At 40.6% G+C, this 14,776-nt stretch overlaps 1 protein-coding gene across 1 annotated transcript; it reads left to right on the top strand.

Annotated features, from left to right (window-relative positions):
- The first annotated feature begins 2,028 nt into the window (after nt 1–2,028).
- Nucleotides 2,029–13,830, top strand: LOC131220088 (CDK5RAP3-like protein). Its single transcript, XM_058215060.1, has 10 exons — nt 2,029–2,455; nt 2,553–2,687; nt 4,134–4,228; nt 4,350–4,444; nt 7,492–7,627; nt 7,747–7,896; nt 8,061–8,621; nt 8,923–9,131; nt 10,884–11,016; nt 13,486–13,830. Exons 1-10 carry the CDS (start codon nt 2,395–2,397, stop codon nt 13,615–13,617), a joined length of 1,707 nt encoding a protein of 568 aa, XP_058071043.1. The 5' UTR covers nt 2,029–2,394; the 3' UTR covers nt 13,618–13,830.
- The last annotated feature ends 946 nt before the right edge of the window (nt 13,831–14,776 follow it).

Raw genomic sequence — 14,776 nt, 5'->3', positions numbered from 1 at the left:
GACCTTTGATTGTGGGGCCCACTATGATGTATGTGACTAAATACACGCCATCCATCTGTATTGATAGCTCATTTTAGGGCATGATCCAAAAAATGAAGCAATTCCAAATCCCAGATGAACCATCGTATAAGAAACCATGGTGATTGACCATTAAAAACTTCTTGTGGGCCACAAAAGCTTTGGATCAAGATGATATTTATGTGGTCTCTTCATGTAGATGTTTGTGACCTTATCAATAGGTTGGATGGCAATAAATGTTATGGTGGAATCCATTAAGTTTTTAATGATGGGATTCAACCACGACTATTTCCTATGGCGTGGTCCAACTAAGATTTTAATTAGCTTCGTTTTTGGGATCATGTCCTAAAACGAGCTTTCAAAATGGTTGGACGGTGTAGATTGAAGGCACATACACCCCACAGTCAGGGGTCCCACCTTCTTCGGTGGATCCCAAGTCTCACTAATCCACTCTCCCTGTTAGAATTAAATGGTCGTGTCGGCCAAGGGTAGTAGGTCACCTTTCAGGTTCAGGTCAAATTGTCTGCCCGTTTCTTTAAATGGGCAGGCATTAGGATGACCCTGACTCGACCAAACTCGACCCATTGCAACTAGAGGTGGGCATCGAGTTGAGTCGGACCGAGTTTGGTTGGGTTGATCTGAATCGAGTCCGACTCGATCAGAGATACCGAGTTGGCTACGGTTCGGATCAAGTCACCAGATCATTAAAAGATGGAAAATTTCTGATTTTTTTTTTTTTTAATGATTTGAGATTGAAAAATATCATATTTTAATTGCAAAAATAGAAGCTCTTGCTTGCCAAACAGTACATTCTCCGTTCCATTGTAAATGAAAGGGTAAATAAGTTATTATTGCTATTTGCACTTGTTTGTAAAAAAAAGTGATTTGCGGTGTAATATAACTTATAGTAGGGTAAAGGAACTGAAATTATGGCAGTATAATTTGTGGGTCCCATTGTTATGCATGTGTCTGATCTACGCCGTTCATCTGTTCTACGTGCCCGTTTTAGGGTATGAGGCAAATACAACATTGACTACATCATAGGAAACAAAGAGAATTATGAATGCCTACCATTGAAAGTAAAAATGAGCCAAGGGCCCACAATGATGTGTACTTGTCATCCAACCTGTTCATGGCATCACACCGACATGGATGAAGAGAAAACACAAATATCAACTTGATCCAAAACTTCTATGGTCCCAAAGTAGGAATGAATGGTAAACGTTCAATTTCTCCTGTCTCATATGGAGTGGTCCACTTGAGTTTTGGATCTACCTCATTTTTTGGCTCACGCCATAAAATGAAGGGGAAAAATGAATGGGTGGCATTGATCAAACACATATATATAATAGTGGGTCCCATAAATTTTAACAAGAAAAAACTTTCTTTGCCCCTTTCAAATGTAGGAACCTTTTAATCAAGGCTTTTTTGAAAAAAAAAAAAAAAAAATTAAAATTTTTGAGTTAGCTTGTTAGTACATATCCCCACTAGGGACCGATGCCAAGACCTCAACTGTTGAAACGAGGTATCTCCACTGAGTCTGCCAGTTGAGCTATGGATCCGGGTGTGCTTTTAAAACAAGGTTACCGTCAACACCACGTCAACATTAATGGGTGGCTACATGATATAAACACAGAGGTAAATAATAATTACTGATTTGCAGTTTCTTTATCTCGTAAGTGAGAAAACAAACATGTTATTAGTTTGCTTGACCACGAAAAAGTGTAAAACATGGGTCATACCACGGACCGAGATGGGTTTTAAATCGGTTCGGATCGAGTTTTGGTTCAAGTCGGATTGGGTTATATAAACTCGACTTGGTCGGGATTCCGGTCCGGCTGGGTCTACTCGATCCGAATCGGGTCGAGTCGGTCCCGGCCCAGCTCTTATTTGCAACGCCCGCCGTCTCGGCCGAAGTAAACGTGCTCTACTCCGTCCAGTACTTGATCACGGACCAGACGATACGCGGGTTTTCAGTTTGTAAAAGCAGGGCCATGTTGCAGCAATCTAGACCATCGGTGCAAACCCAGGCCACTCCCAGATCGGAGACACCGTGAAAAATGAAAATCCCCCGAGGCTGGAAGATCCTGCTCCACCAATCTTGGTCCTTTTTTCAATTGAATGTGGACGGTTACTGTTGCATTTCTCTTCTTAGCCGTCTATTTGCAGGTTACACGGTGGGTCCAAACGTTCCAACGCTCCCGATCACCGAACCGTGGCCCCACCTTTCGGCGAACCGAAAAGCTGAGTATCGTATGAGATGCTCGGGCGGAGCACAAAAAATTCCCCATTCCTCTCTACGCTGCAGAGACAATCACTCCCTCCGGTCGTGAAAGCTCTGATTTCTCTGCAAATCGCGAAAAGAGAAAATCAGAAATGCAGGATGCCGCCGAGATTCGGAATCTTCCGATCGACATAGCTTTTTCTCGTCTTGGAGGTAAGCAAAATTTCTTCTCAATTTCTCGTATTTATCCCGTTTTAATCAACGATTCCGATATTTTCTTTTTCTCTACGCTGAAAATCTCGGCTGGTAGAATGGCTGGTGGACAGGAAGAAGATACCGTCAGATTGGCGGAAGCGCATGAGCTCGATCAAGAGTCGGATTTCGTCGGCTTTCTCGTCGCTGCCAAAAGATCTCGACCCTTTCTTCCAGACCCTAGATTCCGATGGTAACCTTTAAAAAAAAAAAAAAAAAAATTATTATTTTACGTTTCTTCAATCATGCAATTATGGTTCAATGATTCGTTAGCGTGATGGTCCCCACCATGGATGGCCCAGTGCGCCTGAAATTTCCCGGATTGGAAGATCTTAACCCATGGATAGCACGGTTCACCTTCAACCAAGAAATGGCCGAAGATTCGATGCCCATGATATTCCAATCTTGTTTTTTTTTTTTTTTTGGGTCCATGTGGTGATCGTCGGTGGGATGATTTGGATTGCTGAACTGTGGGAACATTATAGGTGGAAGGCTTTCTGTTTTCTACGTCTTCGTTGGTTTGGATAGCTTAACAAGGGGCCCCATTTGGTAGAACTCTATTCTACTGTGTTTTTCTTTTTCCCCCAAAGGTTTAGGGTTTAGCCAGTGTTGGAAGTATCGGTATCCCTACAAGTTTCTCTGGCCGGGGATACGGAAGCAATATCAATATTGCTGATAACCGGAAATGCGGGGAAACAAAGCGTTAGAATTTTTCAGTAAAACTTTGGAAGACGATAAAATGTATATATTTGCGTGTTTAGGAATAAAAAAATTGCATAAGTAATGCATACATAATAAGTTTCCATTTAATGGGGGCCTAAAACCCTGTGTTGTCATAAGAAACTAGTCCAACCATCCCATCCATCCAACCATCCAACCTTCCATCCAAACATCTATCGAAATTTCATAATATCGACAACACATGATATTTCACTGATAAATCATTGACAACTGGAAAGGAAACGAAAGACGGTGGTCTCGATATCACCCATGTTGCGATAATGATAATATTGCAATATAATCAATGTAATCGCCAACAATTTAAACACTGCATACAATCATGCGCCCATTAAAAAAAAAAAAAAAAATTTGAAATGGAAATTCTTTTAGTAAACAAATTTTTGGCAAGATCGATACATTGGCAATATTATTAAAATATCATTGATACACTGGCAATACAAGCGATGCCTAGAATTTACACAGTCTAAAATATTGGCGATACAATCAACACCTGGAATTTACATAGTTGAAAATATTGGTGATACTTAGCCATACATTTACATAGTTGAAAATATTGGTGATACTTAGTGATACATCCCCAATACCTAGAATTTATGAGACTACCAATGTTATTGGTATCACTACTAGTGTTATCAATACGGATAATATCGGGGATACTTCGAACAATGGGTTTAGCAATTGTCCATGCTCAACTGAGAAATGGGGATTTTTCTGGGACATGCGGCAGTCCTTGGTGGGGCCATTCATATTGATGGTTTGGATCACTGAACCACAGGACCCATTAGAGGTGGAAAGCTTTCTGCATTGTATGTGTTGGGCAGTTTGGATCACTGAACAATGTGCTTCATTTGGTAGAAATCTACTCAACTGAAAATTTCTTTTGTTCTACTGTTTTCAGCAATTGGATACCTGGAAGCAAAGCAAATATATGACATTCTTCTTAAATTGACTCCAGAAAGTCGGAATATTTTTGGCCGACTGTCTGGCTCTGCTGTAAGATCTATGGAGACACTCTTGTTCCTGTATCTAATCATTATTTTTCTGCACCTCATTTTGCATGTTTTGCATTCCCTTTATTTGTTAGTTGTCACATGCATCCGTTGTCTTTTGGCAGGGCGAATGGGAGTCCATTGTCCGAGCTTTCGAGAAGGACTATATTTATCTTGGTGAGGCTGCGCAGATAATGGTTCAAAACGTTAACTATGAAATGTAAGTGGATCTCAGTTGGCCTTTTTTTCATAAACAAAACTAGTAGGGAACCACACAATGCCATGGCCATGCAGAAAGATATTGAGCACATGCCAATATAGGAAGGTTGTGCAAGATCCAAGCCATTTAGCTGGTGATCCAATGGTTTGAAATATCTGCATTGTATTAGCCTATATGGGCATATCATATCTTCATCAGCCAATACAAATATTTGATACAGGTTGAAACGGCCAATGTCAAAAATCACTAAGCAGTGCCTATATGACTGTGTATGATGTATTGCATCATGGCCAATATGCCTACAAGATGCCCACATGTTTCAACTTATTTCTCCTTTTCCTTACTTTTTACTTCAATTGTAGAGGAAGGCTAATCACTCTTTTTTTAGTAGAAGTAATCCCTTTCTGGAGCAAAACACAGTTTGAGCATGATAGTGCATCATAGTCTTGGATTGAGTTAGGAAATGTCTTTTTCACTATATTTGTGATTATTATCATAGATACTAAAATTTCAGAGGCAGTTATAATTCCCATGATGTTCAGTTAAAACATGTTAGGAAGCCTGTAACAATCAAAATTGGCAATCCAATGGTTAATATCAATCACTTAAAACTCAGGTTTCAATAGGTTAGGCCAACAAACAGCATTCTTACCAAAAAAGGTCTCGGGTCTGATACCTTTGGATACAATGTCAAAACTAGAAATAAATGATAGATTCTAGCATTTCCTCTTTTTTCATTTTTGCATTTTTTGGCCAACAACAAATCATGACATTATGGTCTGGTCCAGTCCATCCTGTACAGAGCCAATACACCCCATATCATATCGTTTTGGCCAGGCTGATATGCCCCCTGAAACTGATATCTGGAATCTTGGGTGGGCGGTGGGTCCCACTTTATATGTTGTAACCTAGAATCAGGACGATTTGATGTTGGCCATGAGAAAGAGAATGGTAGCAGTATCAGCATTTTCCATGCAAACTAAAACATCACACTTGTGTAGGATCTGGGGCTATTCATAGGAGGAACCCACTTTTTTTTTTTTCAAATAATGACAAAATTTTATTAAGCCAAAGAGAGGGGAGGTGGATCCTGCTCTTAACATGTGCTGGCTCAAAAACCAAGCAAGTGCACTTACAAGGTGGTCATTGATCGGACATGTATCCATATAGTTAGGGCCTGTTTGTTAACACTGAAATTTTTTACGTAATGCGGAATTCAGAAAGTGCTCGGTGTTTAGTAGTGTTTGTTAATGCCGAACATGGAAAGCTCTCCGTCATTTTATGCTGAATTTTTTTTCGATAACCGAAGTCTAGCTTAATGGTGAATCCAGAATGCGCTCCGCAAACTTTTTTTAAAAAATCCAAAATTGCCCTGTGCGACAGATGTTTTCTCCTTTAATGTAAATAGTTGTTTGACATTGATACACCACACTCTGACAGCTTAATCTTTTAGAGTAAATGGTTGTTTGACATGGTATCAGAGTGGAAGGTCCTATGTTCGAATCTCAAGGGCAGCAAATATGTCTCGCTAATATATTATTCTCCCACGAGGGGTCAGGAAAATCAGGTCCAGCCCAAGGACCGGGAAATAAGCCCGGCCTATTTATGGTGTGAGTGTCCCTCCACCTTCGTCAATATGTTCCCGTGCGGAGTTCCCACCTTGCACGTGCGGGGGGGTGTTGAAGTGATAAAGTCCCTTGATATACATTGATACACCACACTCTGACAGCTTAAGCTTTTAGAGTAAATGGTTGTTTGACAATACACAACCTAACTTTTAACGTGTGACACTTCTCTGGGCCCACCATGATTTATGTGTTAGATCCACACCGTCCATCAACTTTTCTATATCATTCTAGAGCATGATCCCAAAAAATAGGCACATCCAAAGCTCAGGTCAACCACACCACAAAAAGTAGTGGGAATGGAACAACTACTGTTAAAACCTTCCTGAGGTCCACCAAGAAGCTTATTTACCATCTAAACCTCTTTATAAGGTTACACAGACCTGGATGAAGGGAAAGCACAAAATTCAGCTTGATCAGAGCCTTCTATGGCCCCAAGAAGTTTTCAATGGTAGGCACTCAATTCCCACTGTTTCTTGTAGTGTGGCCCACTTGAGCCTTAGATCTACCTTGTTTTTTGTCTTATTTTCTAAAATGATATGGAAAAATGGATGGATGGTGTGGATAAAATATATACATAGCGGTAGGCCCCACAAAGCCCTTGACAAGACTATCCGTCTCTAGCTAGATCCTGGTGGGGGTAGTATGCAATCCCTGCCTAGATTTGGGGGGAGTGGATTAGGTGTGACCCCAAATCCACCGAGGTGGGTGGGATCCTTGACAGTGGGGCCCATTGTGATGTATGTGACTACATCCACACCATCCATCCGTATTGAAAGCTTATTTTAGGGCATGATCCAAAAAATAAAGCAACTCCAAATCCTAGATAGACCATAGTATAGGAAACATTGGTGATTGACAATTTAAAACTTCTTGCGGGCCACAAAAGCTTTGGATCAAGGTGATATTTGTGTCGTCTCTTCATCTAGCTGTTCGTGACCTTATCAACAGGTTGGATGGCAAATAAATATTCCGGTGGAATCCATGAAGTTTTTAATGGTAGGGATTCAATCACGGTTGTTTTATATTAGTAAATGTGTCAAATTAACATATTTCAAATATTCCAGACGTTAGTTAACAAACCGGTTGTTCTAGATTCACTACTAGTTGTCCAACTTCATATTTCAAACTTTAGATTAAGATTTCAGATTCAGAATTCCGACCTCAGATTTAACAAACAAGCCCTTAGTGTACTTTCCATCAGTAGTCCACTAGATTGAAACATGTTTGATGCATCCCAGATTGCTACTAATGTGGTCTTATTATTGGAAAACAGAAAAAATAAATAGAATAGGAAGAAAATGATAAAGGGGAGGCAGCCTTCCATTCGCAGGACTTTCACTTTACCATATTTATATAATAGTAAGAAACATCTACGTGATGCCGCTAATTATATTTACCATCATGTTGGATATTTTGAAGTCCCTATCAGAAAAAGCAGGTACAAAAGATTCAGCAACAACTAGCAGAACTGGATCGTAAAGAGGCTGATATTAAAAGAAATGCAGCTTTATCGGCAGCCAAATATGTGGAAGCTTGTCAAGAGCTCGGATTACAGGTTCTGATTTTTGGGCTTAATCTATGACTGCTTTTCCAACTTGGGTTTCTCTCGGGCATCTCCATCAATGCTCGTGAAGATGAATGATCAACTAAAACCTTAATAATTTCCCTTCTCAGGGGAAAAATGTGAAGCTGGAACTTCTAGAGATTGCAAAATCTCTTCCCACAACATTCAGCAGGATTTTGGAAGTCTTAAATGGCGAATCTGTATCAAGGGGGATTGAATATTATTCAAACTTTGTTAGAGATGCTCACACAGAGAAAGAGGTAGGTCTAATAATAGCTGACGTTTTGGACGTTGAATTCATATTGGTACCTTGTGCTTATTCCAACTTCTGTACTCCCAACATGTAGCTTACTTTGCTGACATGCAATTGTAGGTTGATGCTGTTATTCATGCTTATAAATTTAGTTTGTCATGGTGGCTGCAGAAAACTTTGGGCATTGTGCTACCAAATCTGAGGGACCTCCATGAAAAACCCCCTTCTCTGAATGTTTCTGTGGGTCCTGAGGTCATCGATTCTCTAAAGGATTCATCAAAGTCAAAAGTGAATCAGTTAGCTGATGTTCATGTGGCAACAGTTAATATTGATTGGGATATTTCAGTGGATAATGCGGAGATTGATTGGGGAATTGGAACCATTGAACAGACAGATGAAATGGGCAATGAGTTTGGTACTTATGAAATAGTCAATCCAAATGAAGACTTGCAGGCTTCTCTAACAGACAACGGTGGGGCGTCTGATGAGGCTTCGCTAAAGAAAGTGGAAGATGGCCCTCATGTGGAGAGTTCTAAGTCAGACGTATGCTGGGATATCAGCATTGAAAATCCTCAAGTCGAAGTGCTTGACGATGCTGTTCTGCCGGACCAAGAACTGGAACCTCAGCTATGTATTCCAGACGCATCAGTGCAAACCCAGGACATTGAGGAAGAAAGAAGCCAGCTTTTGGAGACCGAGTATAGGAATAAGATTCTTGATGACTTGTTTGAGGTATTTGATGATCCAACATTTTTTTCTTACCTTAAAGGGGCGGGGACACCTTGTCGTCATTATAGAAAAACATTTTTATCTTACCTTAAAGGGGCGGGGACACCTTGTCGTCATTATAAAAAAACATTTTTATCTTATTGGTTTATCTTTTTCTTGTCTTAATGTTGCCTTATTTTATATCCATGTATTGAGAACATGATTTTTGATGGGAAACATTTCTTTCAGGACATGGGGAAATTTCTGTGTTTGTGCTTTTCTGATTTATATGATAATCATTATGTATTGTTTTGATTGTTTTCAGCTCAAGTCGTTTCTGAATCAACGTATAGTAGAGATGAGTAGTGAAGAGACTTCCTCTTTGCAACATCAAGTTCAGGCGGTTGCGCCATTTGTGCTACAGCAATATGCTTCTGATGCAATTCAGACAATGCTATCAGACGTATCTTTGGCCATTTCTTTGCTCACAAACAGGAAGACGCGCGACTTGATCTTGACTCTCAACTCCAGAAGGTAATGCTTGACATTATAGCTTGAACAGTAATGGTGGCTGTAATGGCCACCACCGTTACCTTTACAATATGGGTCGTAATGGCTGTTACGGCTCCCGTAACAGCAGTTACACACACACTCTCTCTCTCTCTCTCTCTCTCTCTCTCTCTCTCTCTCTCTTTAATTTTTTAATTGAAAAGAAAAAACTTGAAAACCCTATATCTACCCCATAATGTTGATTTTTTTTCTTTGAAAAACCTGTATATGCCCCGTAACAAACCATTACGGGGCTGTTACGGCCTTTTCAGGGGGCATAAAGGGCTGTTAACAGTAGTTATGGGTCATTTTTTCCATAACAGCTGTTACGGCCGTTATGATCCCGTAACGTGTAATGGTTGCCACCATTACCTTTACGTAACGGCCTTTACAGCACACCACGAGCTTTGTGTGTTATTTCTATATTTTTTTGGAATGTCATTGCCACCAATTTGTGAAAATATTGATGGAACGGACAGCAAATTAGGCTCTGCTTCGTGGGTTTCACCTTTTAGGTATCGTACAGTGTTCAGCACGAGATCTTGTACAGTTACTTGGGTTTTCAGTTGGTACAATGGAGCCCCATCTTTCACTGATCTCAAACGTGGTTGGACCAACCCACTGTGGATGCTCCATGCCTCGAAGATCTCCCAAATGGGTAATAGTAGCCCTTCAAGACGTCTAGAAAATGGATGATTAAGAAAGAAAGTACAGTAACTGCCCTTGTTATCTTAGTTAAATGTATGGTATAAGGAAAATCATAAGAAAACTCAGAAATCATAAGAAAAATCACATGCAACCGAGAAAATGCTAAAGATTTGATGGCTAGGATCTTCCAATGTGAGGGGCATTTTGTGCATGGACCATCTACACTGGTTTCATTCTATCAATGGTTTGGATAACTGACCATGGGCCTACTTGTAGAAACAGAGAACCCGAGCATTGTGTACAACTCTTGCACTGAGCATGGTATGATATATCCTCTTTTTTCTTTTTTGGCTATACCGTGAGATGTTACTATGTTACCCTTCAAAAAAATAAAAAAATAAAAAATAAAAAGAGAAGAAGAAAGAAAGAAAGATGTTAGTATGTTTCCAAGTTTTGAAATAGAAACCTGCCTTTTACGTTTAACACCTAGCCTATATTAAGAAGTTAAAACAATTAGCCTACATTGGAGTACCGTTTATTTGCTGGATCTTCCTCAAAGCATGAGTAGATATGTAAAATTTTGTTAACCGTTGTTTTAGTTCTTGAATTCATGTTTCAAATCCCATCAACCAATTCAAACGCCGTGGAAAATGATTTATGATTCAACTTGAGTCTTAATTGAGAGTCCATTTGCATTCCGACAGAAACTGACAAGAAGGATCCACGGCTACATGCCAGAAATGTTCCTGTCATTTTGGGTGAATGCGCCATTAAAAGGAAATGAGTTTCATGAATGGAGGAAACCAAATTTGGTTCTGTAAGATGCGTTCCCACAAATAGCAGTCAAATCTGTAGGGGAGGCATGGGTTCTGCTTGTGAGATTTTGTTAGAATCCAAAGGGATTCCTGACAGTTTTCACACAACCAGGCCCTTATTATTGTCGCGGTTTTGGAAAAATTGCCCATTCTACTTGCTGCTTTGTTCTCTTCTACCCCATAGTGGTTCGCTGCCTTGCTTGAAAAGAAGTTACAGGTCATCCTTGGTTTGGTTATACATTTGATTTAGATGCCAAATGTATTAAAATTTCAGATTTTTAGAAAGATTAGTCTCCACATTGGAGGAAAAGAAGCATCATGAAGTGAAATTGAAAGAGAGCTTGAAGGATTTGTCAGCCAAACGAATGGAGCTGCATAATGCGCTATCCTCATCCTGGCCAAAGCAGGTAAGTTCGGATGTGCTGCTTTTCTTTGTTATTGACTTCTATAATCGATCATGCTTAGGCGCCTTGATATACATTCATCCCATCAGAGTCTAATTTCAGGACCCACAACATAGATTCATAATATATATTTTCTAGCAACTGCCACTTTGTGTCCCAACTTTGCTTGCGGCTCACCCTTTGGGGCATGCATGTAATGTTGTGCTGACTGCTGGGTTTGATACTGGGTAGGACCATGCTGGCATGTGAGATACATCCATGTGAGCCTCTGCCATGCCCTATTCTAAGAATCTGGGTGAAAGAGGAAGGTTGACAAGCCAACCCCAAATTGATGGGAGAAATGTTAAGACGATGACGATGATGATCCATGGTCATGTTATAATGTGATAACATTTACTTCTTCACCATCCAAATCTAAATCTAAAATTGTCAGCCTAAATTTACAGGTTCTAGGAAGTGTATCATATATAAGGCGGATTGGTATAAACTAAGTTTAAGCAATTATATCATTTCTACAGCAAATTCCTTGGCCTGCTAAATATAAATTTTTTACAACATTTCGGAATGCATACCCTTGTGCACAAAGTGTCCCACCCATGTGATTGCGCAATTGCTGCCCTATTTATACCATTTTCAGAAAAAATCCTGCAAATCAACCACCCTATTTAAATTAAATTATTATTATTTTACTAGGAAGCTGCAGAGAACCCCACCAAATAAATTGTGAATTTGCAAAGCTGTATCTCATCCCTTCTGCCATATGTATGGTGTACAGATCGCACTCAATAAACATCAAATTTTAGAAGTTTATCTAATACAGGTGAATATATGGCGAAGAGAATATTGCTGTGCCCCGAGGAGCATGGGGCCCCTTGTGATCCTTCTATATTGTTTACCTTTCACAGGGCATGTGTTGACAATCCTAACCACCCCTAATGACAACCTTCAAACAAAAGAATGTAGAGGGAGGGAGTTGGGGTCGGCTTTAATCACCTTTTCATGAGAGCATGAGAGTATGTGTTTACAATCCTAACCATCCATCTGAGAGCATTCAAACAAAAGAACGTAGATCAGGCATTGTCTAGTTGACATGTTAGGTATGATGGTCCGATACATGGATTTTTTTAGGGAAAATTGATGCAGGACAGTTAACCACTTGCTCTAAAAGCTCAAACTGTTAGAGCATGGCGAATTAATCATTTTATCTCATAACCCAGGCCCCACATCTCATGGGTTAGGACCTCAGCCGAACCCTGCTTGTGGGCCCCAAATCACATGAGTACCGCCTCACACGGGCTGCCCACCCCGAGTGTGTCCCCGCATCCCATAGGCTACCCCACTCGAGCCCGATGTGAAATGCGCATTAATCACCTTCAGTGAGGAGTCTTGAATACGAGACCTCCCCCGTAGGCCCCATCCACCCCGAGTGTAGCCCTGCATCCCACAGGCGACCCCACTCAAGCCCGGTGTGAAAATGCCCCTGCATTAATCATCCCCTGTGAGGAGTCTTGAACGCGAGATCTCCTGCTCTGTTATCAATTTGATGCAGGACAATTAACCACTTGCTCTAAAAGCTCGAATTAAAAAAGAAGCTCAAACTGTTATAGCATGGCAAATTAATCCATTTATTTCATAGCCTAGGCCCCACATCTTATGGGTTAGGACCTCGGCCGAACCCCCCTCGTGAGCCGCAAATCACATGGGTACCGCCTCACACATGCCGCCCACCCCGAGTGTGTCCCCACATCTCACAGGATACCCCACTCGAGTCTGGTGTGAAATGAGCATTAATCACCCTCGGTGAGGAGTCTTGAACACGAGACCTCCCCCGTGGGCGCCGCCCACCCCGAGTGTGCCCCTGCATCCCACAAGCAACCCCACTTGAGCCCCGCGTGAAAATGCCCCTGCATTAAAAATTGTTGCAAGTATTATTTTGAGGGAGGGAGGGTCGGCTTTAATCATCCAGTCTTGTTGTTCCACTCTATCAAGGACCATATCCTCGGTTTAAACCATTTGTCATCAAGTCTTTTCTTAATACCTCCCTTTTAGATCCTTCAACTTGAACCAACTCACTCCTAAACAGCACAATTCTTGGTCTCTATTGCACATGGCCCAACCATTTATGTCTATTTTCCCTCATTGTATTACCTATTGGTGCAACTCTAATTTTGCTCGAATGCATTCATGTCTAGTTCTATCCTTCCTCTTCTTGCTACTCATCCATCTCAACATATTCCCTTCAGCTATGGTCATCCTTTGAACATGTTCTTTAATCACCTTTGCATGCAATAGAAATTTCAATACGTTGATCACCTCATGCTGTGCTCGTCCTTTCTTTTCTGAACAAGAGCCTCGGCCTACTGACTAGAAAAATAAACTGAAAAAAAAAGGTGCAGAATCTTCCTCCCAGTATAACATCAAATTATCTTCTTTCAGTGAGAAATTATGAGAATTACGGTCTTTGTATTGCAGGAGGCAGCCCTGGCAAAAACAAGGGAGTTGAAGACGCTGTGTGAAAGTACAATATCATCTATGTTTGACGGGCGGCCCGTGAATATAATCGGTGAGATTAACACCTTGCTAAGTAGTAGCATTAGTGCATAACGTTAGACATTTATCAGAGTGAGTTATCATGACTTTATAACAGTCTTGCTTTTTCCAAATAAAGATACACCGGAAAATAGATTTAACAGGCACTTGGGATTTGTATACGTGCAAAATACTAAGGCCATTCAAATTGCAGGACCCACTGTTGATAGTCTGTTATCCCAATCAGATTTATCAGCTGATCTAATTAACCAACATGCATTTGTTCAATTTGTAATGTCAACTAATTTTCATTTCAAATGTCCATTAATTATCTGCCAATTGACCAGACAGGAAAATAAATCACCGTAGTTTTTTCAAGTCATTCATCTAAAAATCATTGATTTCTTAGTACTTTAGTGTATCAACCATCACACAGCCAGAGTATCAAAGCTTTTCTCAAAGAAGAAACTCAATTAGAAGTGACAATAAGAATACAAAGGCCTGGTCCATGCGAAGCGTTGGAGAATTTCCCATTGCGTTTTGTCCTTCACTTTTTTGGGCCATGCATATGGATAATTGGAACCGTTCAAGAGGTAACTCCCACCATGAATATGCCACGGGCAAAGGTTTCCAAAATGATCATAGTCTTTTGATCTGAAGGCAGATCAAAATGTAAAATGCTCACTAGTTTACATTCAAATCCATCTCCCAATGGTTAGGACCACCTTCTATAGGGAAAGGACCTTCCAGGGTTTCACCATGATGGTCCCTATGAAATGAATTGGACATGCACTGATCCACACTGCCTAGCTGCAGGCTACAACTTCACTTCAGTAGTCCTCAGACTATTGGTCTTTTAACACCAAAAACACGCAATTCAAAGACAAACGAGGATACCACACAACAGAAAGAAACAAATGAGGCCCATTTCGTATTATATGGCTAAACCATATTATGCCTCTTATTTCCAAAAAGTACAATACATTGATAGGGGGATGATTGTTGTAGTGGAAGATGAAAATCTCTACCCTTCAAGGAAATTTTCAAACCAAATGGCCCAATGCTTTGGGTATCTCTTCAAACCATCTTTGTAATCCACATAGGTAATGCCAAATCTATCCGTGTATCCATCACCCCACTCGAAGTTATCCAGCAATGACCATGCGAAGTATCCTCTCACGTCCACGCCCTCCCCGCAGTGGAGCCCACCACTCAAATATCAGTCCACAAGAAA

Source organism: Magnolia sinica, chromosome 1, assembly GCF_029962835.1.
Source record: "Magnolia sinica isolate HGM2019 chromosome 1, MsV1, whole genome shotgun sequence".
Classification (NCBI taxonomy): Eukaryota; Viridiplantae; Streptophyta; class Magnoliopsida; order Magnoliales; family Magnoliaceae; genus Magnolia; species Magnolia sinica.
Note: the sequence above shows the minus strand (reverse complement) of the source record. Positions and strands in the feature narration are given on the sequence as shown.